At 42.9% G+C, this 25,892-nt stretch overlaps 1 protein-coding gene across 3 annotated transcripts in view; it reads left to right on the forward strand.

The window, feature by feature from the left end:
* The first annotated feature begins 828 nt into the window (after positions 1-828).
* The window catches only part of LOC141982394 (uncharacterized), a 42,344-nt gene continuing 17,280 nt past the window's right edge, over positions 829-25,892 (forward strand). Inside the window, exons 1-4 of one of the 3 annotated variants that reach the window (XR_012638056.1) lie at positions 829-892; positions 5,262-5,357; positions 21,908-22,050; positions 22,498-23,259. Coding sequence is in view for 1 of the 3 variants with exons in the window: in XM_074944421.1 (XP_074800522.1) it covers positions 21,918-22,050 (133 nt within the window). In the remaining 2 variants the exon portion in view is untranslated. Of the gene's footprint in view, positions 893-5,261; positions 5,358-5,941; positions 6,036-21,907; positions 23,260-25,892 lie in introns of those variants that run through there. The other 2 variants (XR_012638055.1, XM_074944421.1) reach the window with 2 other exon arrangements.

Raw genomic sequence — 25,892 nt, forward strand, 5'->3', positions numbered from 1 at the left:
TATGCACCAGGGTCTCCCTCATACTGCAGAAGGGACAGGTGTCGAAGAGGGGTGTGAACCATGCCAAGTACACGTCTGTGCTCACGATTCCATGAAGGAGCCACCAACTGAAATTTACAATGGGCCAAGGGTGCAATAAAGGCTGACCCACCGGCCCACAGGTGGAAGGAAGTCCTGCCACTTGGTATTGGTGGAAGACATGAGGGTGAGGAAATGAAAAGTACGGAGCAGGAGCATGTACATGTGTGTCCTGGGCGCGCTTCGGAAATGAACCGGCTCAGGTTACGGAGGGGAGGGGACTCGTGAGGCACAGACCCGATAAGAAGATCCGGAGAGCTGGGGGTGAGGTGTGGGCAGGAAGCACCCTCCTGAAAGACTCACCCAACAAAAGCCTGAGAGGTGGGCCCAGTGCAGCAGCTGAGCAAGCAATTACTTTCTTTAGGAGCTGATGTTACCACTTACTCACATTGAACAGTTTGGCACCTACAAACTGAAGCAGTCCCATTATAGCCCATGAGTCTACCTGCAAAAGTACTATGCCATCTAAGGGTAACACCTCCACTTTAACAGGTGTATTGACGCAGCATCAAGTTTCCAAACTCCATCTGTGACAGCCACAAGCCGCTTCTTTGTGCCCATACAAAATCACTATTTCAACGTTATGGCATTATATCACGACGATGCAAAATCACAATCTGTTGCTGTGCTTTGAAAGGGGGAGGGCAGGGCGGCAGGTGAACCGCGGGCTCAGGGAGGCTAGCCCCCGGCCGGCCCGCCCCTTCTGCCAGGGGCCCCGCCCCTCCCCTCACCGGAGCCCCACCCTCCCCCAGCCCCAGAGCTCCTGGCGGGTCGGCAAGCAGCATGGCCCCCGGCCCGAGTCCCAGAGCAGCAGGTGCGCGGGCGGGCAGGCAGGGCACGGCCCCTACCACGGCGGGCAGCGCGTCCCCCCAACCCCGGCGTGCCGGGTGGGCGGGCAGCACGGCACCCAGGCCTGGATAGGCAGGCAGCGGGAGCACCAGCTCCAGCCGCCTGGAGTCCCTGGCTGCAGCCCCACTAGCCCCAGCCTGGGGCAAGGGCGCCGGAGCCCTCCCGAGGGGGGGCGAGGACCCCTGCCCGAGGTGGAGGCAAAGGCAGGCAGCCCGCTGTCCATGTCCCAGGCCCCTCGCCCAGGGCAGGCGCGGTGGAGAGACCCAGGCTCCCGCGCGGTTCTCCCTGACCCGGCTGCGGCGGGGGCCCCCGGAGCCACAGCTCGGCCATGATAAAAACCAGGCGGGCAGCTGTGGGAAGCCATGGCGGACCCTCCACCTGCCCGTGGTGTGGGGGGGGAAAAGCAACCCCCGGCCCGTGCCCCTGCTCCCCACCCGCCTGGGGCAGAGGGAGGGTCCACGACTCCTCACAGCTGCCTAGGCTCCCCGGCCGGGCTCCACGGTGGCCTGGCGGGGGGGGCCAAGGGGGGGGGGACGGGCCCCATCCCGGCGAAAAGTGGACGGGCCAGGCCTCAGCCTTCCCCTGCCTTTGATACCCGCAGCCCATGGGGGAGGGTGATTTGGTATGGGCTTACCCAACAAAGCTCCCTTCTGCTTGACAGCCCTGAATGGGCAGGAAATGAGCCAGCATAAAACAGAAATAATGGAGTGGTTTTCAAACTAGGGAATGCAGAATAAAAACTAAAATGCCAAGCAAGAAAAGATTTATCAGGTGATGTTGTGGGTGAGAAGGTTTGGCAGGTATATCATGCCGTGAAGATTGTCTCACTTGCTTAATTTAAAGTCAAAATGTCACTGTCTAGCTAGAGTTAAGGAAGAGGAACGTTGTAGCTATATTTGTCTACCAGTAATGTCATCTCACACTCATTCTAGGGCTCCATGCATAGAAATCCTTACACAAGAACCATTAATCTGTTTGAAGGGGCTGCAAAGCCTACCTCTTTCAGGCAAATTGTGTGTGAATAATATTCATCTATACATGTTGCTCCCTGTGTATGGGTGCTGTCAACTCCGATGATGTTATAACAAGTTTCATAATATTTGGTGTCTTTCTTAAAGTCCCATCTCCTGGAGTAAAATGATTACAAAAGAATCTCAGCTTTCCTTAAAAAACAACAACAACAAAAAAAGAAAAGTAGATTTCTAGGCCTCACGGTTGTACAGAAAACTACGAAAATATGAACCCTGAAGGCTCACATAAAAAGAAGCCCAAATTTCATAATTTTTTCGTGTCCTGACTAGTGAGTGGGGTTGACAATACTGGCTAATGAAACACACATCCGATATGTAGAGGAACGTAGGAAATGGTGAAATAAGCTCGTTACTTCTGTTAAACATTTTTGAGAAGCTGGAGACATAGAAGACTGGCCTGTTGCTTTGTTTAATTTAGGTAAAAAATAGCCCAGATTTTTGGAAACATATTTATCAGCATTACAGAACAATATATTTTTTTCTGCCTATTTTCCCTTTCAAGAAGGCTAAAAGTGCTTGAAGCCCCTTAATGGTTTATTTTATATTTTAAATAGACTTGTGGATTCCTCTGCTAACTTTCACACATATGCATTTTACAAGAATTAAACATGTTTTTAATGTTGCCTTATATGAATCAAACCAAAATGTTCTGAGGAAAAGACAGAGAATCTGTTTTACACAGTGGCAACTTCATTGAAATCAACAGAGTAACACTGAAGTAAAACTGAATCAATTTGTGGATGTGGGCCACAATACTGTATTGTACGTAGCTTATTTCTCCCTGCCCCCCATCTTTCTTTTGACGTTCTGATTAATAAGTCATATTCCCCAGAGGAAAAGAAAGATATTGTTCAAAATTAACAGACTGTATGGGAAACAGATTTAAGCATCTCTTTCATTATCTCCCTTGGCCAGAATGAGATATGATCAGCAGTTCATGGCTCGTTCCTCTTAGCCAGTGAGGCAGAAATGCAGCATAATGAAAATAGATCAACAGAACATACTTGATTACAGAAATATGAACAAAGACATCACTTCTGAAGAAGATGAAAATTAACAGGGTCTATCTATACAATTTTTTTTTTCCGAAAAGTAGATAGGTAGGTGGAGGACAGACCATCACTGGGTGGAGAGTTCAATGGGACACCTACATTTGAATCTTACATTTTTAGGTGAAGAGTCATAAAAAAAGACAAAATGAAAAAATAAAATAAAATCACTTTACTACTGCATGCTCTTGCTGCTTGTCAGATGGCAATACTTCAGAAAATGAAGACTGGTTCTGTGGTTAAGGAACAAGCCTAGGAAGTAAGATACTTGAGTTCAATTCTCTAGCTTTATCACAGACTTTTTCTGTGACAAAGGGCAAGTCCCTTAATTTCTCTATGCCTCAGCTTCCTCTTCTCTAAAATGGGGGTAATACCACCTACCTTGAAGAGCATTTGTGGTAATTAATTCATATGTAATGAATGCTTTGAGTTCCTTGGGTAGCAGGTGCTATAACAATGTGAAATACAGTTATTATTTTAAAATAAGTTAATTCCCTCTCATTTCTTCTGATCTCAGATACAGGCCTCTTATGTGTTCATGCAAATGTTCTCATCTCAACTGTCTTATTTCAACCTCCTCCTGTTTATAAAACCTCAGTCTTCCAATAGGGAAGCAAAAACAGTATCTTTTGATGTTGGCGAGCAATCACAGCACAAACAGCAAATCACAGCAATAGTCACACAGTTTGAGAGCAATTCATAGGCTGAAATGTGTTCATATAAATCATTCATTAAAGAGTTTAGAATAACAAATCATAACCAATGACGTCTGTTCACAGATAATTCACAAACGGAAAAAGGGTTAAATTTGCAGAATAAATATTCACTGCAAATAGTTTATCCAGCTCCATTTACTTTAATTCCGCTTTACTATGTGCTCAACCCCAACATCATTTTTTTAAAAAATGCTGAAAAATGTTAGATTTGGTGATAGGGACAATTCCTGGCCCATTGACTCTAAGCATCTAGAGATGGGTTATCACAATTTATAGTGGTGTCAACAGACTCCCACACATAAATATGGGACTCTTGGCTTCTATGATCCTATATTTCACAAGGCCTCCTAATCACACGCAGCATAGTGATCCATGGGAAATCCAGGCCCTAACCCCACCAATCTAATCACATCCCTGCAGAGAGCCAGTCTGTCTATACCAGGGGTTCTCAAACTGCGGGGGTTGGGACCCCTCAAGGGGTCGCAAGGTTATTATATGGGGGGTTACGAGCTGTCAGCCTCCACCCCAAACCCCGCTTTGCCTCCAGCATTTATAATGTGTTAAATATATAAAAACATGTTTTTAATTTATAAGGGGGTCACACTCAGAGGCTTGCTATGTGAAAGGGGTCACCAGTACAAAAATTTGAGAACCACTGGTCTATACAATATCCTGCTCTGCCATCCCCATGTCAGCACAGATGGCTCTGTAACTGTGCTAGCATTGATCCATAACTATCCACTACTTCCAACAGATGGCATAGAAGCGATAAGTCAGAAAGTAATACTGCAATGAGTAAGAATTATATATGTGATATGCAAGTGTCTTTAATAGGCATGACCTTGACATGCTTAGCATCACCACTGTGTGATCCTTCCACTTCTGCCGGTATGGGGAGTCCAGCATTTTGTGTAGTGGGGCTATTCCTTGGCGTTGTGCCCTGCAGCTCACTACTGAGCATACCAGAAGTATTCTAATGTTAGAAATGTGGGATAGAGGGGCTGTTAGGCCTCCGGAGAAGAAGGTATGCGTGCCACATTGTCTCTACTCCCTTCTGTGATTTACAACTATATATGGCTGATTTTACTGATCATTTGCTCCCTTACACAATAGAGATCAGAGGCCTTGCTCTTGCCTGGTTCATCAACATACACTGAAGAACAGATAACTAATACATCTAGGTGTGGAGGAATGAATTTAGATTATGTGTAAGCAAGTGAAACTCCCTATGGGAACGGCCCCTGTTTATGACAGAGATATAATCCTTGGGCTGTTCCTTTCTTTCACATTGATGTGCCTGTCAAAATGGAATCCAGCAAGCAACGAAAGGATTAATGAGGGTGACCCAACCTCCTCCATTTTCTAGTTTGTTTTCAAACCTATGAACAGCAAGAGGCTCTGCCAATAAAATATTTTGATTAGTGCTAATGTGCCTCTTCATTTCAGCTGGAGTAGGCCATTGTATGGTCTCAGACCTGTTTTGCCAGCTAAAACAAGCTGATTTTACATATAAAACAATTTATTTATGTTTTTGGCAGAGAGCTGGTAATTCTTCCTTTTGATGCATTGCAGAATGTAGTGGGAGAAAGTGAAGGGCTAAAATACCACAATGCAGGAGATTCACCAGCAGGCAGGTATGTACCCCCGGACTATGTTTTATAAAAAGGCCTCCATATTTGGATGCACAAAATTGTGTACATATACCCATTCCCCAAATTTTACAGGTGCAAACACCAGCACACAGAATTAAAAATTTCTAACATCTGAACATACACTTGAAATCATCCAACTAATATACACAACTGATAAAATCTGTGTCCTTAAAACCCACTGAAACAATTGAAAGTACCAAGTAAGTGTTTATATATTTTTGCACATGATCATGGGTCCTGATCCAATGCCCATTGCAGTCAATAGGAACCCTTCTATTTACTGCAATGAACAATGGATCAGGCCAAAAAAGACAGCAGGGACTGAAAATGTATTGCAGGGTATCTTAGCCTTGGAAAGTCCCTGACATATGGTAGGTTGTAAAAGAGCTCTCCCTGCTGAAATAAAGCCGTATGTTGGATTGGCTGAATGTGTGCCAGCATGTTAATATAGTATATTGTTTACAGACTTACAAGCTGGGCCAAGGCAAATCTTCAGCTATTGGGACACCATGTACTGAAACAGTTTTTTCTACTTGGAAGCCTCCCTTCAGATTCTCACTGTACCTAGGGTCACGGCCGCATTTACTCATGATTTATGATGTGTCTGAGATTAAGATACAGACCTGCTTCTTCAGAGGCAACAGTTTCCTGCTGACAGAGGTGAGGTGCTACTTCCAGAAGTCACTCACTGTGGAAGAGGAGGGATCAGTGCAGTGGCACCAATTCAGATACTTCTTGGGAGGGCAAGTTCCAGTCCATGCTCATTCCCTCATCCTCCTGCAGGGACCCCAGGCCTCCTCCCCCAGCCAGAGAGTCTCCACTCTCCCTCTTACCCACACAGTGCATGAGCAGGTGCCTCCAGGAATGAAGCTCTCAGGCAGCTCCCCTGTGCAGGAATAAACTGCCTGTACACCAGCTCAGGACAACACTTGTCCTGGCTGCCCCTCCATCTGGATGGAGGGGCTGCCTGGCCAAATTTGAGTAGTGTTGTTTCCCTGTGTGCTAGGTTGCAAAGCCACTCACTGAAATTTGGCCCGGCTCCCCTCTGTCTGGATGGAAGGCTGAAGGGTCAAATTTCAGTGGTATTGTAACCATGCAGCTGGAGCAACACTCCAGACTGCTCTGGCAGCAGTACTGATTTAGTATGGGACCATTCCTTAAGAATGGTTGCTCCCCTCCCCCGACTACAGAACTTGGAGCAAGTGCAAAGACATGGATACTGTGATACCACTGCAGACCTCAGTCAAATTTGGCATCCCTTTGTGCTAGGTGCAGGACAAACATATACCTAACTAGGGTTTTAAATTGCTGCCCATCACCATAGTATCTGAGCACCTTCCACCTAAAATCAATAGCAACAGCAGAGTCCCTAGTGGACTTCACAGAGTCTCTGGCACTTCTCCCTTTACAGGATGAAAACTAGACACTGTGCCAGTTCCATGTTTAATTTTAGAGCTCTGGAGTTTTAAGGTGGTTGGGGCAAGTCAAGATTGAAGCGGAGGAGAGTTGGAGTAAGGGCAGGGACAGGAAAATATAAAGGGGAAAGGAGCAAGGGGAGGGGAAACATCATGGGCAGAGACACCTTATAGAGTGCATATTATTTATTAAATATTTGACTTACCTTCTAAATAGACAAAGACAGGCAAAGGATGGAAGAAAGTATTATTGCCTAATTTCACTTTGGGGGCGACAAAGAGAAATTAAGTAATTTGCCCAAGGTCAGACAGAAAGTCCATGGCAGATCTAGGAACTGAACCTAGGTCTTCTGAGTCCCAGTCCAGTACCTGAACCACAAAGCACCATGATTATTTTATTTTGTAACAATTTTTTAATTATTATAATTACTATTATGCCCCAAACTCCTAGTGGTGCCAATGGAAGAGCCTTGTGACTGGTCTTGCCATGGCTGGTCAGACAGGTATTATGTTGCTAGTAAGGGTGATACTACAAAAATGAAGTAATGTTAATATGTGACTATGCTAATACCTGTGTTAAGCCTCTGAGCATGCCTAGTGTGTTTGCAGAATTCTGAGCGGATTCACATAGAGCTGAGTGCTTATGCAATCAAATAAGTGCTGAGCTTTCTCTCCTGATTAACCTGACTCCTGCTTTAAAAACATTACAATGGCCATTATCCCACACAGAAGTCAGAGGGTGAAATCCTGGTCCTATTGAAATCAGTAGAAAAATTCCTATTTGGTGGGGCCAGGATCTCACCCAGAATGTTTAGCTAAACGTGTCTGACTATTTCTGGGAGCTTTACATGATCAGTAATATACTCCTTCTAACTGCAGCACCAGCCCCCTGATGCTTTACACACAGGATTTGAACTTTGAAGTTTCAGTTAATTTCAGCTAAAAGTTGAGGCTGAAGAATTGTTTCACCTGAATGCTGTTAACACTCCCAATGAATTACACCTTTTGTCCAAAACCTTTACACTTCTTAAAAACCCAAAAAGTAAAAAAGTCTGGAAATGAACAAGCAAGGCCAGACCTACACTATCACTTACTTTGATATAACTTATGTTGTTCAGGGGTGTGAATAAGCCACCCCCCTGAGCGATGTAAGTTACACTGACCTAAGCACAGGTGTGGACAGCGCTATTTCTGTGAGAGAACTTTTCCCACTGACATAGCTACCGCCTCTCGTGGAGGTGGATTTATTATGCTGACAGGAGAGCTGCCTCCCTTTGGCATAAAGCTTCTTCACCAGAGGCACTACAGAGGTGCCAACATAGCACTTCTAGTGTAGATCCAGCCATTTCCTCACTGCCATATAATTAGCAGGGCTTCTGAGGATCTGTGGACCCAGAAGCCCTGAGATGCCTAGTCCTAGGGCATTCCTCATGGTGGGTTCAACAAATCAGCATTTTCCAATGAAAACTTGGTTCACCAGAAAATTCCTACCCAGCTCTACTCATCCCTATAGTATCTGATTGCTTCACAAATATGAATACGTTTATCTTCACAACACTCCAGTGAGGTGAAGGGCTATGATTGGTCTCATTTTTCAGAGGGGGAACTGAAGCACAGAGAGATTAAGGTCAAAAGTATCCACTAATTTTGGGTGCCCAATTTCAGACACCTAGAACCTGATTTTTCAGAGCACTTACCATAATATAGCACCTTCCATGTTCAAAGCACAGCTCCCACTGACCTCAGTTGCAACTGAGCGTGCCCAGCACTTCTCGAAAGCAGACCCCAGGCCTCAATAGTCAGACACCCAGAAAATGAGGAACACGCAGTGAGTGACTACCGGCAAAAAAATGGTTCAAGTGAGATATGAACTGCGTGGCAGAGACACAGACAGAATGCAGTTCTCCACAGTGACATTCAACTGCCTTAACCATGAGACTATCCTTTCTCTTCCTGAAATTCCTACGTACCTTCCAACTTGAGACAACAGTCTCCTATGCTACAGAACTCTTGCTCAACCTCTTGCTCAATGAATAGGTTCATTCTCTGCACTGAATGACACAGGGGTCCTGTGGAAAATAGAATGTGATCATGTAGTTAAGAGACTGTCATAACGTACATGCACAAAGGGGCTAAATGATGGTTGCACTGGCAACTGTAATTCTGCCATTTCCTAACTTTAAAGTGCTTGACTTTTTGCCCCTATTGTTCTTTTAACAGTTTTTAAATGTTCCTAAATGTTAAAAAACAAAACAAAAACACCTCAGAAAAAATAGAAATTCCATCACATGGCATCGTATTAACACCTACATGGGTTAAGAGCAGGGTTGGAATCTTTAGATCTACCATATGGGCTGTGCTTGAGCTAATGGAGTAACTGGTAGCAATAGTAGTTAACACCCTCTATGCGGGCCATTGGGTTTCACAGATACGTGCTGTTGTCAGAGGAATGGTGAGGCTCAGGAATCTTGGGTTCCACTCCAGACTTTGGAGGGGAATGTGCTCTCGTGGGCACAAGCTCTTCTGCCTATTCTCCCTGAAGTGTGACCCCTTCTGCTCCAACCCATCCCAGTCACCGTATGTTACAAACACATAAAAGTGGATTTCCCTGTAAGGACAAGGCCACATGGGTAAAATGAGCACCACAGCATCTGAAAGTAACATTTCATGGTTTATGTTATATTTTATTCATAAAATAAACCAAGATGACAAGAGATGTCAAGCAGATACTTGTACACAAGCAAACATCCTGCCCTATATTGGGCTAGAGTGCTACGGGCAAGGACAGCATATGCAGCTTTTGTCATCCTCTTCCCCTTGAAAGCACACATATGGCAGGAGGTGGGCCTGGCTAATGCACCAGCCTTCTGACCACATTCCCACAGGAACATGAGGTCTGTGTGGCTTAGACAACATGCCCAGACCCCAGGGCATAAAAGCAGCCATGCTGGACAGTGGCTAATGCCAGATGCTTACACAGAGGAACAGCTCTGACTGAGAGCAAACAGTTGGATGTAGGAGACAGTGGTTCAAAGCCCTGCTCCTAGTTATGCATAGTAGGCACTAGAACCTGGGTTTCTTGCAGCTTTGCTGTGTGCCCTAACCAGCAGGCTAGGGGTGAGGTGCTGTTTTTTCTTGTTTTAATGTCAAAAGGTCTCAGGTTTGTCCCAAGGTGGAATTGGACAAGCCTTTCCTACCCAGCCTGAATACTAGACTGGGTGTTTGCGTATAGGATTGTGCCACTCTTCCCAATGCTTGCTGAGCACTGAAAGCATCCATTCACAAAAACCAAGCACAGATTTTAGGAGATAATATCTGGGGGATGGAAAGGATGTTTCCCTTAACTAATTTTCTTCCCTGGGGTGGGTAATGATTTCTCAGAGGGCAAACTGGCTAACTTGTCCTGACAGATGCTGTCATACCAATACCTACGCTTAGATTCCTTATCAACCAACCAGATTCGTGCTTTTATAAAGCCCTTGGTTTAAACTGATGCAACCATTTTATCTGATGATGTTGCATGGAATAGATTGACAGTTGCTTGTTGTGCTCATTACTGACCTGTTATACTCTGACTAATTAATCAAAAACAGATTTACTATGTTCTTTAGTCAATCAGAAACCAGAGAACATGTAACAGAACAGTTATCTGAGAATTATACATGGTATTTTTATAAATAAACTGCTTTATATTTTTTCTGATTTAATAATGGGGAGATATCAAAGGCTTTGGCTGGCACATTTGGCATTGCATACAATACATTCTGTAGGATTTCCAGCTTTATTTTAGAGAGTATATTACAGGGAAGAGTTTATTATGACATGCTGTCAGCAGACATCAAAATGGGATGGCTTTGCGCAGTTCATCAAGCTGGTGCTTTTCCCTGGGAGTTTCAGGTTGTGGTCTGGAATCTATTTATTTTTAAATTAAATTAAACCTCTATCCTTTATATATATGAAAAAAACCTCAAATGTGAACTGGATGTAAGTCAATAGCTTGAAACAATAGCTCAGAGTAGTGTGAACTGCCTCATTCATCTCAATGGGGTATCAATTCTAGTGATGATAATATAAAGGTCAACATTATTAACTATTTCACTACTGATCAAAGCATGTAAAACAGACGTGGGATGATCTTAGTTCAATGATTTGCACCATCTTTTTTGTAGCCTAAGTGGGTGGAGCTGTAATTGTGGGCTGAATTTGAAGGACAACCATCACTTGTATTTTCCCCCAGTTTGTCCTGCTGGCTAGGAGAGGATTCCTAACTACTAGATAAGGCACTTTGGGTCACAGCCATAGCATGTGTAGGTTGTCATAGCTTTATGGAGTTATGACAATTTACTCCATCTGAGAAAATGGCCCTCTGTTGCACCTTGCTGCTATTCACAGCAAACAAAGTAGCCGGCTTGGGGACCAAACATTTTCCTCTAAAAAGCATACCCCTTGATACACAGGCCAGTGCATTAGTGAATCTTCTTTCCTACTGCCCCGTTGAGCATTATGGAGAGAGCCTTTCCTGCTACTTCCGTAAGGGAAGAGCTTCTACATCTTCCTGCCTGTTTCAGAGTAGCAGCTGTGTTAGTCTGTATCCGCAAAAAGAAAAGGAGTACTTGTGGCACCTTAGAGACTAACAGATTTACTCAAATGATGCTCAAATAAATCTGTTAGTCTCTAAGGTGCCAAAAGTACTCCTTATCTTCTTTCCTGTAAGAACTGGGTGAATTTTTTTGAAGGGAGAGTTTATTTGCCAAAAAATGCAGTTTTGGGTCAATCAAAACTATTTGTGAATTGGATACGAATTTGCTGACTGGTTTCAGCCCTCCCAAAAAACTGGGGAGGAGGGGCACTAAATTCACAGAGGCAGTGAAGGCAGCAGTGGTGGTGGCCCTGTATAGTCTTGTGGCTAAAGTACTCACATGAAATGTAGAAGACCTCTGTTCAAGTCCTTATTCAGAGCAGGGATTTGAACTTGAGTCTCTTATGTTACAGGTCAGGACCCTAAATGGAATTATAGAGCATTCAGGGGTGAGGCTCTCCCAATTTTTCTTGTTGAAGATGATCTCCTTTGTATAACCAATTATTGATTGGAACAGGGACAATAACCTGAGTTTCTCAAGTGAGTGCCCTAAGTGTCAGACTAGCATGGCTCACTCTCACTGGCCCCCAAAGAAGTCTGATCTAAAGAAGTCTGATCTGTACAACACAGGCCTCGTTCACCCAGTAATTCCTGCATCAAGCTCACAACTTTTGGTTGAGCTAGAGCATATCTTTTAATCTAAAACAGAAGATGGTCGAGTGAGTTTCATAGTTCATACCTATACTGTTTCAGAGCCAGGAATGCTTATTTTTTTAAAGATGTTGAAAAAATGATCCAAAAACATTGAGTCACAAGTGCAGCATTAACATCACCCCCCCCACAAAAATGCTGAAAGGTATTTTTGCTTCGGACGTGTCTTGAGATATTGCACAAACAGAAGCCAAATAACTAGGTTAAAATTGAACCTCACATTACCAAAACAGAGAGCTAATATAATGTAGAACTTAAAATAGATAAAGTTTTACCAGACAGTACCTATATTAAAGAATCATGTGTATATATTGAACCTAAGATACCAGCTGTTGACTTTATGGAGAAACGCATGCATCCGTGTGTGTAAGTAACTTCCCTTACCAATAATGACTTGGAACTCAACTTCTCTAGAGGATTCAGGACCTTAAATTTAATCTTAGCGGATTTACAGGTAGTTTATTGACAGGGAGTTATGAGAAAAGTGAAGAGAGATTTCTACTGAAGGCGAGATTAATAGGTGTATAAAAGTTGGGTGGGGAGGGATGCAGATAGGCAGGGTGTTGCACTGTGTTTCCTGGATGATCTGTGCAATCAAAATAGGGATGTAAAAGAAATGGGGGATACCTGACAAAAAACAAAATCTATTGCAAGTTAGTGTACAAAAGTAGCGATGGTGGACATGAAAACTCACATATCTCTTATTAGATGCTGGAAGGAGGTTTGATTAAATTACCCACCAAATACTACATGACCATCTAGAGATCTGGTCCGATAAATAAAAACATTATTTGTGTTAGATTCCTGAACAAGCACCTCCCCCCACATTCATTGAGTAAATTGTAGTAACTTAACTGGTTCTAATACATAGTAATCAATCAGACAGATCAAAATAAAGTTGTCAGCATGTTAACTTTTGTTGGGTTTAGTATCTTCTTACAGCAGTCCCCAATTTTTTAAAAAAACTTCCATTTAGTACACCAATAACAACTCTGTAGAACAAATGGAATAGGGCCGTGCTTTGCTCCGCCTGGGTAGCCCTTTGGAACTAGGAAATCTCTGCAGAGGGATTGCTCTGCACTGTGGATTACTGTATGCTTGCGTTTCCACCAGTGACGGATTAGCCACTGGGCCAACGGGGCCATGACCACGGGACCTGGCCAATTGGGAAGTCCTGGAAAAATGGGCTCCCCTGTGGCCCGACTTGCTCTGCCCACCCGGCGCTCCTTCCGGGGGACAGGAGGAAGCCCCAACCCTGCTCCCCAGCTGGAGCGTTGAGTGAGCGGGGCAAGCCTCTGCTCCCGGACCCCATTTTCCCAGCAGGAGTGCAGGGAGTGAGCATGGGGGATTAGGGGTGGAAGGTGTGAGGAGGGGCTCCCACTTGCTGTGGTCCAGGAGCCCCACAAAACCCTAATCGACCCCTGGCTTCCACCAGCAAAAACATTCAACAGTATGATATACAAAAGGGAGTCCATAGTGGGGAGATTTAAAACTTTGTGGGAAATATTTTTGGTTTATTTAAAAAAAATAACCAAGGATTATGGAAACCTCTGATGCTACCATAGTCATAAGCAAATATTTGAGAGGATTGGGATTTGGTATTTTGCAAGGAAGACACAAAAATCCACATCTGTCAGACTGATTTAGTTATTTCTGTATTCATTTATTGCCTTTTCCTACAGACACCAGTAGAAATCCTTCTGCTTTGATCAGTGCCTTGGTAAAGGCTGCAAGGCTTTAACCCTTGGAGCTTGCCTTTGATCAGCTCTGCTGTTTGAAGTCTTAGCATGGTTAATCTCTCTCTGGTGCTTCGGGGTGGAGCTGAGCTGAGCTAAGCGGGGAGACTTGGTATAATGAGTCACTTGCTATGTGAACTGTTCAATCACTAGCCATCTTGAAATAAAAGGTAGAGCTGAACCTAAAAGAAAAACTTCTCACAGAGGCAGCTAACTGGAGAGTTTTGGAAGGAGTTTAGAGAGGGAGTGATTTTCTTCCCAGGTTTGAGTAAGAAAGCGGCTTGTCATCAAGGAGTTGTGGGGAGAGACGATGTCACAGAGAAGGCCTGGCAGTTCATAACCAGCAGAGGTAAGAGGTCACAGCCTAAGTTCCCTCTAAGCTGCACGACTGTGCAGCAGCCTATTAAGCACTGCGCAGGAGCTCAGGGCTGCAGCAGGGAGAGATGCCTCTCGCACAGCCCCCGACCTGCTGCAGCGGGGAGAGATGCTCCACCGCCAACCCCAACCTAGCCCAGTCCCGGACCTGCCATGGCTGGGGGAGAGGCACCCCTCCCATGGCCCCAACCCAGCCCAGCCCCAGACCTGCCTCAGCTGGGGGAAAGCCGCTTCTGCCCCAGCCCCAGCCCCAGCCCGGCCTGGGAAGAGGTGCCCTTCCCCTGACCCCAGCCCAGCCCAGCCCCAGAGCTTCTGTGGTGGGGAGAGACACCTCTCCCCTGTCCAGCCAAGGTGCTGCGGTGGGGAGAGAGAGATGGGGAGAGTCCTCTCTCCCCACTGTAGTCTCAGGGCAGCCTGCACCCCAAACCCCTCATCCCTGCCCCCCCAAGCCCGCCCCCCCCCCAGCCAGAGCCCGCCTCCCCACTCCAACCCTCTGCCTCAGTCCTGAGCCCCTTATCCCACACCCCACTGCAGAGCCCATACCCCCAGCCAGAGCCCTCACCCCCTGTACCCCAACCCTCTGCCCTAGCCCTGAGCCCTGTCCCACACTCCAAACCCCGAGGCCCCATACCCACCACATGAATTTTGTTATGTACACCAATATGGAGGTTATGTGTCACACATCAACTCCATATTGGTGTACATAACAAAATTCATTGCGCACATGCATGGGAAAAATTAGAGGGAACACTAGTCACAGCAGCATTCTCCATGGCTGGAGATAGATGAGAATGGGCAGGCTGTGGTCACCTGAGAGAAGAGAACCAGGAGGAGTTCCACACAGCTAGAAGTTTCCAATTGATACCAGGTCCTCAAAGCATAAACTGTGGAAGATAACTCTCAAGATCCAGGGATCCAAGGAACTAGAGAGATGTATGAGACACACTTGTGGATGGCAGCTCGGCCCACCCTGTAAGAAAATCAAACTTGTCCACAAAGAGTTCTCTGTATATCCCAGGAACTGTCCAATCCTTGTTGGGGGTTCGATACTCGAAAGGATCAAAAGAATGTTCTGCAAGGGACAGATGGAGAACATGATGATATGCTGCCTTCTCAGAGCCAAGACATGAGATGTCATTCTAAGTTTGGATAGACTTTTGAAGTTATCAGGGGAGGATCCATTGGTGATGGTTCATATAGGTACTAAAGACACTGTGTCATGGGATATCGCACATATAGCAGATGACTTCAGGGAATTTGGGTGCATGCTGAAGAAGAATGTTCATGTGATCTTCTCTGAGATCCTTCCTGTCCCATGAGGAAAGGAAGACAGCAGGCAGATAAAGTGGAAGTGGCTAGATAAATCATGTAAGATGAAGGGTTTTAGTTTTGTGGAACAATGGTCAAGGAATCTAAGGACATGTAGAGAATACATTCTTTAATTACCTGGGTAATCGTACACCAATGGTAGGAGCCTGGGTAACAAACAAGAGGAACTGGAATTACTTATTTATGAGAATATATTTGATCTAGCTCGTATTATTGAAACCTGGTGGAATAATTCACATGATTGGAATGTTATAATTAATGGTTATAACCTATTTAGGAGGATTGAGTGGGCAAAATGGGGAGGGGAGAGCACTCTGTGTCAAAAATGGCATTACCTGTACTTCTATCACAGATAACTCAGAAGAAAATGATCTTGAATGATTACAGATCAATGTCCCAAAAAGATAAAGAACAAGATGGAATATTAGTTTAATACAGACTGCCAAATCACACTGGGGAACAGGATGACCGGCTCCTTACGCACCTATCTATAATGTGTAGGGAAAAAAGCTGCATAATCATGGGGGAATTTCAATTTAAGTGATGTATGCTATAGGTCTCAGGCTGCCAGTACTAAACCATCCCCACTGGAATTTCTAAATATTATAGATGACAATTTCTTAACTCAAAAAGTATTGCATCCAACATGGGGCAATTCTATATTAGACCTCATCTTGGCAGATGAAGAGAAACTGATCACAGAACTAAAAATTAATGGTAACATAGGAAGAAGTGATCACATTTGTAATGTGCAAACAAAATAAAGTCCAGATCAGTGATATATATACTTGGTGCTTTAAAAGGTCCATTTTCACAAAGCTGAAAACAATTAAGCCAAATCAGCTGGGAGATTTAATCAGAAAAATATGAATGATAATTGGGAATTATTTAAGAACACTTTATTAGAGGCTCCAAAAGCCACAATCAAGGAGGAATTCTGATTGGTTTAAAAAAATGACATGTTTTAAAGGAGAAGTAAAGGCAGCTATAAAAATAATATATAACAAATGGAAGAAGAGGGAAGTTGATAATAATTAGGATAAATCAGAAGCTAGGAATGGTCAAAAATTGGTAAGAGAAGTAAAGGGACACAAGGAGAAATCTATGTCTAGCAGAGTTAAGAACAATAAAAGGAGTTTTTTAAATATATTAGGAATGAAAAGAATCCTAACAATGCTGTTGGTCCATTACTAAATGCAAATGATAGAATTATAAATAACAATGCAGAAAAGGCAGAAGTGTTCAATAAATAATTCTGTTCTGTTTTTGGGGCAAAAACAACACTCTTTCCATTCCACTAGTATCTCAGAAGGTTGTTAAACAGCACTTACTAACACCAGACATTTTTAAATCCTCAGGTCCAGATAACTTGCATCCTAAAGTTTTAAATGAGCTGGATGAGAGCTCACTGGACCATTAATGTTGATTTTCAATAAGTCTTAGAACACTGGGGAAGTTCCAGAAGATTGGAAGAGAGCTAATGTTGTGCCAATAGTTGACAAGGGTAAATGGGATACCTTATTATATATTATTATAATTATAGGGCTGTTAGTCTGACATTCACCACGACGTGATAATGGAGCAGCTGATATGGGATTCAATTAATAAAGAATTAAAGGAGGATGTTGTCAGATGGCCACCGGTGTGGTGACCTGCTCTTGCTCGATGTTGCTATCAGTCGGCTGCGTGCGTGTGTTCCTTCTGTGTGCTGCCCCAGTTCTGTGCAGATAGCTAACACAGCAGACCCCGAAAAACCCCCCAATGACCACAGACTCTAGTAAGGTATGAAGGCACGTCGGCCAGGTTTATTGTCAAACGAAGCACAGTAATAGTTCCCTATATACTCTACCATGTAGAGTAGGGCATACTACGAATTTGTGCTCCCTGGCAATGGACACAGCTCAGACAGTGGCAGGACTTTCCACTGCCCCCTAGGCCGGACAAAGACATCCACTCAGGGATGCATTCTTATACACAGGTACAAACAATACAATTAATATAATATAATTAATGCCAGTCAACATGGGTGTATAGAAAATAGATTCTGTCAAACTAAATTTATATTTTTTTATGAGATTACAAATTTGGTTGATAAAGGTAATAGTCAATATAATATACTTAGACTCCTATAAGGCATTTGACTTGATAACACATGATAATTTGATGAAAAAACTAGAAAAAAAAATTAACATGTCGCATATTAAATGAACTAAAAGCTGGCTCACTGATAGCTTTCAAAGTGTAACAGTAAACCAGGAATCATTGTCAAGCAGATGTTCTTTCTAGTTGGGTTCTGTGTGGCTCAGTTCATGGCCCTACACTATTTAACATCTTTGTCAGTGACCTGGAAGAAAACATAAAACTATCACTGAAAAAGTTTACAGATGACACAAGAATTGGGAGACTGGTAAATAACGAAGAGGGTAGGTTACTAATACAGAGTAATCTTGTATTGCTTGGTAAATTGGGCACAAACAAACTGTGTATTTTCAATACAGTTAACTGTAAAGATTTTGTTACCAGATTTGCCCGTTACTTTGGGGTACCCTCATTTATTAGGGTTACTCTTCTGGGGCTGGGGGTGTTCTGTAATTCTATCAATGAACTGCTTGTGTCACTTCTGTTCTCATATGGATCTCTACTTCTCCCTTCTGCAAGTTCCCTCCCAATGGAACTATCCTGCAGGACCTAGGTTCCCCAGGGCTGGGTTCTTCCAGCCCCAGAATCAGATGGACATACACACACATTAACAGAGCGCGTCTGAGAGGACTGGGTTAATCAGCACTTCCAAGCTGATCCCTTATATGTCCCTGGACTCAGTAGGCTGTGTCGAGCAGCACTGGCACCCTCATAGGCAATGGGCACCACACCGGAATAGAGTACACCTAAGCAGGTTGTGTCGAGCAGCACTTTCAAGCTGCCTCCCTCATATGCCCCAGGTTCAGCACATCCCTATCCCCACTTTCATGTTACAATTGTTCTGGTAGTAACCCACTTGATGAGCAAACCCCACAGGATTTTTGGGCACTGCAGGGATCTTTAGCTTAGGTGCAAGGAGCGTTGCTGCAGAGCGAATGGGGAAGCCAAAAAAAACACCTATGAGGGGGTGGGGGGGGAAGAGAGAGAGAGAGAGAGAGAGAGAGAAAAGTAACCAGCTTAACCATGAAAGTTATTTATTGCCAGGTAATAACCATACAAGGGGAGCCAAACAAACAAAACAGTTATAATATTAAATCTAACTTAAATTTGATTATAAAAGTCAGGTTTAGAAAACTATAACTGATCACGTAAGTCAGGGTCAGAAGGCTATATCTAGAGAGAGAAAGAGAGAGAGAGACTGGGTTCTCACCACTCCGTGAAGCTTGAGTCAATCGGGGTTCTTAGGCAGTGGTAGCTGATGGTCTGGAGTGCTGGAGACTGGCAGAGCCCCCAGCATGATCAGTCAGGAGAAGATGAAGTCCCAGTGCAACTGATGCAGATTTTGGATCCAGGCATCAGAGCACTTACTTGAGCATGGGTAGGGGTTTTTGTAGGGAAAGAACAATGGTTCAAGAGAGAACACTAGATTTGTTTGTGGGTAAACTGATGGCTCAAGGGAATATACCAAAGTTGTTTTGTTCAGGCTAGACAATAGGAACTGATTATTCCTGGCTATGGGTGGTGTTCCTTAAAGGGAGCTCACAATGCAATTAAGCAGCTTCAGTATTTTGGATACCAATAAAGGTTTTAATACTAGAATTGGTCTGATAACTACTGAGCTGGGTGTGTGCAGGCATGGGTTCATTAACATCTGTAGCAGAGATTCCCCATCATGCAGTGCTTCTCTGCTTTTCTGGTGCCAGAGTTCAGTGCGGTTCTTGCCTTGGAATCTCTGTTCTCCATTCAATATGCTAATGGGGATGCCTCTCCGTCCCATCCTTGATGCAAATGAGGCTAGGGGAGTTTCCTTAATCCTGTCACCCTGGTCTGGAGGGGTTTAGATGTGTCTTCCACGGCCTTTTCATTGCTTTTTGTAAGTCTTTCTTCTGATTGGCTTTGGTTCAAGCAGAGGCTGGCGGGGAGGGGAAAGGTCTTTCACGAGTCAAACAGGCTGGGTACTGTGCCCTGGTTCCCCAAGAACACAGAGCTGATAGGTAACAAGTTACACCTAGGGAAAAAGAGTGTAGGTTATACTAACAGGATGAGGGACTGTATCTTGGGAAGCAGTGATTCTGAAAATTATTTTAGTGTTGTGGTGGATAATCAGCTGAACGTGAGCTCCCTGTGCAATACTGTGGCCAAAAAGGCTGATGTGATCTTTGGATGCCTAAACTGCAGATTCTCAAGTAGGAGTAGAGAGGTTATTTTACCTCTGCATTTGGCACTGGTGCAAATGCTGCTGTCCAGTTCTGGTGTCCACAATTCAAGGAGGATGTTGATAAATTAAAGATGGTTTATAGAGGACGATTAAAGTATTAGAAAACATGCCTTTATAGTGATAGACTCAGAGAGCTCAATCTATTTAGCTTAACAAAAGAAAGGTTAAGGAGTGACTTGATTCTAGCCTATAAGTACTAACATGGGGAACAAATATTTAATAATGGGCTCTTCAATTGAGCAGAGATAGGTTTAACATGTTCCAATGGCTGGAAACTGAAGCTAGACAAATTCAGACTAGGAATAAGGTGTACATTTTTAACAGTGAGAGTAATTAATTATTGGAACAATATACCAAAAATTGTGGTGGATTCTCCATCACTGACAATAATTAAATCAAGATTGGATGCTTTTCTAAAAGATATGCTCAAGTAATTATTTTGGGGAAGTTCTGTGGCCTGTGCTTTACAGAAGGTTAGACTAGATGACCACAATGATCCCTTCAGTCCTTGGAATCTATGAATCTATGGAAAGGTGTTCCACATTGCTGCATTATGGATTTTCTGTCTTTAAGATGCCCTCCTTTTGCTCTGCAATTAGAAAATGACAAATGGATTAAATCTGAGAGCAACTTGGTCTTGTAAATCAGAGCCTTGAAAAGAGACCTAGAGTATGTTCAAAGTGAATATCACAAAATAACCCCAATACTATATCAGCCTACTCCTTATTTAAATGGAAATTTTGCCTGCAGGTTCAGGCTTCGTTTATACAATTTTTTTTCTTGTGGTTTGTTTAGGTATCTTTATACATCTCTTTGGAAACCTACTGAATGTGCATTCTCTTTATAGTTTATTTAGGTGTAAAGAGAGGCAAATAACCACAATCTGTTTATGCCTGCACTTAACTAGAAGTATAGGGTCACATTCTCCTTAATTACGCACATACAACCTGTTAGCTCCATTGCAGTTACACTGATGTAACAAAGAGGAGAACTTGGCTTGTAGCATTTTAGTGGAGAGTTAACCACTTCTAATGGACAGTTAAAATATTTTACAAGTAATTATGTGAATATTTGCACCTTGAGCAAATGTTGTATATTAAACTTTGATTTGCAATTTGTATGTGTAATTTATAAAATGAAACCATTACTCTAGACTCTAGAGCCAGCTGGTGTTTTTTTGCCTCTCTTTCTCTCTCTGTGTGGGTTTTTTTTTCTTTAAGTGGTTGTAGTATCTCATTGACTGAGAAATTCTTTTTTTATGTGTTGTTTGGACTATTGTGCTGAAGTAATTTTCTGATATATACAGTATAATTTTACACGCCACATTTTACAAAATCTTACATTCCTACTGTATGTTTGGAGGGTAGGAAAAAGCCCCTTAATTAATGTCAGGATGGTGAAAACTCCTTGTAGGGAAAGTGATAAATATTTAGAGTAAAAGTATGTGACATTAAAATACATTTAAAAGGTGATCTGTAAAGGTCTTTTTTAAAAAAGTGGTGGTGTGCGTTTTTTAATCATCCCTGGCATCCATTAAAGAAGATCTGAAGAGGTTTTGTTAATAAAAACAACCTGCTTGTGTCTGGTCTTTTCTACGTTCGCAGGAAATAATCCCCCAGGAATCTCAGCTGTCACAGCTTTTCTTGTAGAGACCAGGTACTTGACCTTTACCAAAGGCATTCTCCAAAATGTAAATAGGTATTAACAAAAAACAAACTAAGGGCCCATTTCTCATTTATGCTAAGGCTCCTTTACACCCCTCTGGCAGCGTAAAGGGAACTTAAATAGGTCATAAATTATTTACATCATCATCACATCAGGCCCTAAGAGTTCTGAACAGTCTGACTCGTGTGAAGTCATGAGTTCACTAGATCTCTAGTCACTAGAGAGCTTTTGAGGCTAGACAAGACCTAAATGTCTAATGTTGAAAACAGGGAAGAACACTTCTGAGGAAAAATCCCAAACCTCTAGGCCTTTATTATATACTATAAATAGCTAAAAGTGCATAAACAATTCTCTTTCCTTCACAGGTCACATTTAATGTCCTCCAGACCTGGCTCAATGCTAAGATGTGCTCTTTCCAGTTGTCAGGCTAAAGTCAAGCCTGGTCAATACATAGATTGGAGACCTTGTTGGATGGGAAGCCTGCTTATGGTTGAAAGAAGCAAGAAAGGTAATTCAGATTGGGGCAGATATGGTCAGAATGTTGAACAAGGTAGATTATTTTTGCAGTGATGTGTTGGATGCATTTAGGGTAGGTAAAATGCAGGGAAGCCCAAGGAAGTGGTGGTCTGAATATGAAGCCTGGACAGGGATACTAAACAATGGGGATGGAGAAGAATGGGCTGGTTGTTGGAGACATCATAGAGGAAAAAGGGTAAGATTTGGCAACATGACTGATAAGGGAGAAGGAGCAAGAGAAGTAAGATAGTGGCACCAAGGCTGCCATGTGTAAATTTCAAATCACAATTAGGAAAACTTACCGTGACTCACAAATATAAAGAAAAGGCTCCTGGACTCTGCTATGTCCCTCAATCCAAAATTACAGATTACTCATCCTAATGAAAGTAACAGAACGCCACTAGCCATCACTTACAGCCCCCAACTAAACCCTCTCTAGCGCATCATCAAGGATCTACAACCTATCCTGAAGGATGATCCCTCACTCTCACAGACCTTGGGAGACAGGCCAGTCCTTGCTTACAGACAGCCCTGCAACCTGAAGCGAATACTCACCAGCAACTACACACCACACAACAAAAACACTAACCCAGGAACCAATCCTTGCAACAAACTTCATTGCCAGCTCTGTCTGCATATCTATTCAATGGACACCATCATAGGACCTAATCACATCAGCCACACCATCAGGGGCTTGTTCACCTGCACATCTACCAATGTGATATATGCCATCATGTGCCAGCAATGCCCCTCTGCCATGTACATTGGCTAAACTTGGACAGTCTCTTTGCAAAAGAATAGATGGACACAAGTCAGACATCAAGAATTATAACATTCAAAAACCAGTAGGAGAGCACTTCAGTCTCCCTGGACACTCAGTAACTGACTTAAAAGTGGCAATTCTTCAAGAAAAAAACTTCAAAAACAGACTCCAACAAGAAACGGCAGAACTGGAATTAATTTGCAAACTGGACACCATCAAATTAGGCCTGAATAAAGACTGGGAGTGGATTGGTCACTACAAAAACTAATTTCCCTCTGCTGATTCTCACATTTTCTTGTCAACTGTTTGAAATGGGACACCTTGATTGCATTGGCCTCATTAGCACTACAAAAGTGATTTTTCCCTCCCTTGGTATTCACCCCTTCTTATTGATAATAGATCACTTCCACCTTAATTGAATTGGCTCATTAGCACTGACCCCCCAACTTGGTAAGGCAACTCCCATCTTTTCATATGCTGTGTATTTATACCTGCCTACTGTATTTTCCACTCCATGCATCTGATGAAGTGGGTTTTAACCCACAAAAGCTTATGCCCAAATAAATTTGTTAGTCTCTAAGGTGCCACAAGGACTCCTCGTTGTTTTTGCTGATACAGACTAACACGGCTACCACTCTGAAACCTGTCTTCTTAATGAGTTAATGATGCTTATCCAAGTAAAATACAGGGAAATTCTTCTTATTCAAAATAGCCCCAACGTGCTTTTTGTTAATTCCTGGTCTCATTCACCACTGCTCTACAGTTACAGCATTTCTAGTGAAAACATGAAGGAACATGGCCCAAATAGAGGGGTCAGCTTTCTGAACTAAATCATACATTAGCTGTAACTGCTGGGAGAACGGGAGGAGTGTGTATGTGAGGATGGTACAGTGTTCTAGTGAACTGGCTCACAAAACACCAGGGCCATTGTCTCTGCATGCAACAGAAAGGCTGTTCAAAAACCCACAATGCCAAAATCTTCTAATGCCAAAAAATCTGTGCTTGTCATTTTCTGTGCACTTGCCACTGAAATGTTTCATTGCTTTTCTGTTCCTGCAATTATTTATCTCTACAGCAAAGTCCTCAATGTCAGTAAATAAGCTACGGCATTTTCAGTTTATTATATTATTTTTTGGATTTTTTTAAAAAAAAATTCTCCAGTTCTATGCCTTTGTCATGTAGCTGCCTTTGTATAAGTAGCTGCTCACTGCTGGAAGATTGACAGTGCAGCAGGCTTCCCTAGATCACAGATTTACCAATGGTTACTTAGTGTTTGTGCATAAAAGGACTACATACGTATTTACATTTTCATGCTTATTCTGTTATTATTGGAATGGATTTTCTGTTCCCTAGCTTGTGTAGTTGCAGTTTGCACTGGGCTGCCAGCTCTCTCAGCAGGGGAAAAACTAAATCCCTTTAGGATCCCTATCCTCCTCTTTGTCAAATACAGATGTATTTTACTTTTTCTGAATTGTATAGAACTTAGCCAACCAAAACCTGAGGTCTGGAGGAAGCTGCCACTGTCATTCACCCTGCACCACCTCTTCCATGAGAATGACTGCATGTTTCAGCGGTGGATGTTGAGGCTTAGGGCCAGATTATCAGATTGTCATGAAAGGAGCTTGTCCTGCATCCAGTGGTACTTCACATAGTGGCGCTACACAGGTTCCACTGTCAAGCGAGTAGAAAAAAGGTGGATTTTCCCCTGTGTGAGACTGGCTGCAATGGTTAGAGCCTCATTATAGCTGGGACCAGTAGCTAGTCCCCATCTGTGCAAGAATGGCCTGGGCTAAGGACCCCATGGATTTGTGGATCTGCTGAAATGATTTCCTGCAAGGGCCTTTCTGCCTTTTAGCAGTACTCACACACCCTTTTTACTACATTTTTACACTCTACAGTAAAAAAACAAACAAACAATTAAGTCCTGATCCAGCAAAGAAGTTAAGCATCTACTTAAAGTTAATTGTGCTACCTGTGTGCATAAAGTTAAGCAAATGCTTTAGTGCTTTGCTAGATCAGAACTATTCTGAGCAAAAAGTATTCAATGCTTAAATAGGAGTTTTCTACTCCATTACACATGGTTGCCTGATCGTGCATGTTCTTGCCAGGGAGTACAGTGCTGAAGAAGGGCCATCAACTATTAGGTATAATAAGAATGGCTGTTTTATCTGCTTAGTAGCTTTTTGCTCATTGTTCACTACATTCTGGTTTCTCAGTCGTCTGACATCCATGCTGCACAGAACTAACATAGACTTTGTGGAGCATCATATAGGGCCTGATCCTGCATCACTGAAAAGAAAGTGAGTTTTGCCATCGACTTCAATTGGAATTGGATCAGGCCAATACTCCACTATGGGAAATGGCATGTGTTAGTCATCTTTTCTAATATTAATTTTTGTCACGCAATCATGGGATTCGCTCACTATCAATAAGGGCATTCGTGACTGAGACAGAAAAGTTTAACCTCTGTTAATGAGCTCAACAAGTAATATAACTACAACTGAATTCTTTGCTAGCTCACAATCCTTATTCCCAATTTATTTTGTTTAAACGTTCACTTGGTGTTTGGTATTGTAATGTCTTTATGCAGGAATTAAGGAAGCAAATATATTGGGGCTGCCTGATCAAATGTAGTGTCCTATGTTTACTTTTCCCAGTTGAATCTAGATCTTCATGGGCTGTAATTTGTTTCAGACCTCATTAATGTGCCATATGATTCCAGGCAGTCAGAGGAAGCAATGTATGAATTAGAATGGACCGGGTTGTTATCTTTAATTCTGGTAATCTGACTTCATTTTTGAAGGCTGCCAACATATCCTTGAAACCAGATGTTCCTAGAACAATAATTCTGCAGCTGTGGAGGGGAAAACCACCACATTTTCAATGAATGTTGAGTCACATAAAATATGACGTACCTGGATAGTTATTTTTAGGGTATATGGGATGGAAAACTTTTGATTAATAAACCTTCGCATTATACTAAAAATTAACCCATGCACTGGTGATTTATTTGTAACAGTTCCACCCATTTCAAATGTGGTTACAGTAAAATGGAATCTCTAAAAATGATA

Source organism: Natator depressus, chromosome 2 (assembly GCF_965152275.1).
Source record: "Natator depressus isolate rNatDep1 chromosome 2, rNatDep2.hap1, whole genome shotgun sequence".
Taxonomy (NCBI): domain Eukaryota; kingdom Metazoa; phylum Chordata; order Testudines; family Cheloniidae; genus Natator; species Natator depressus.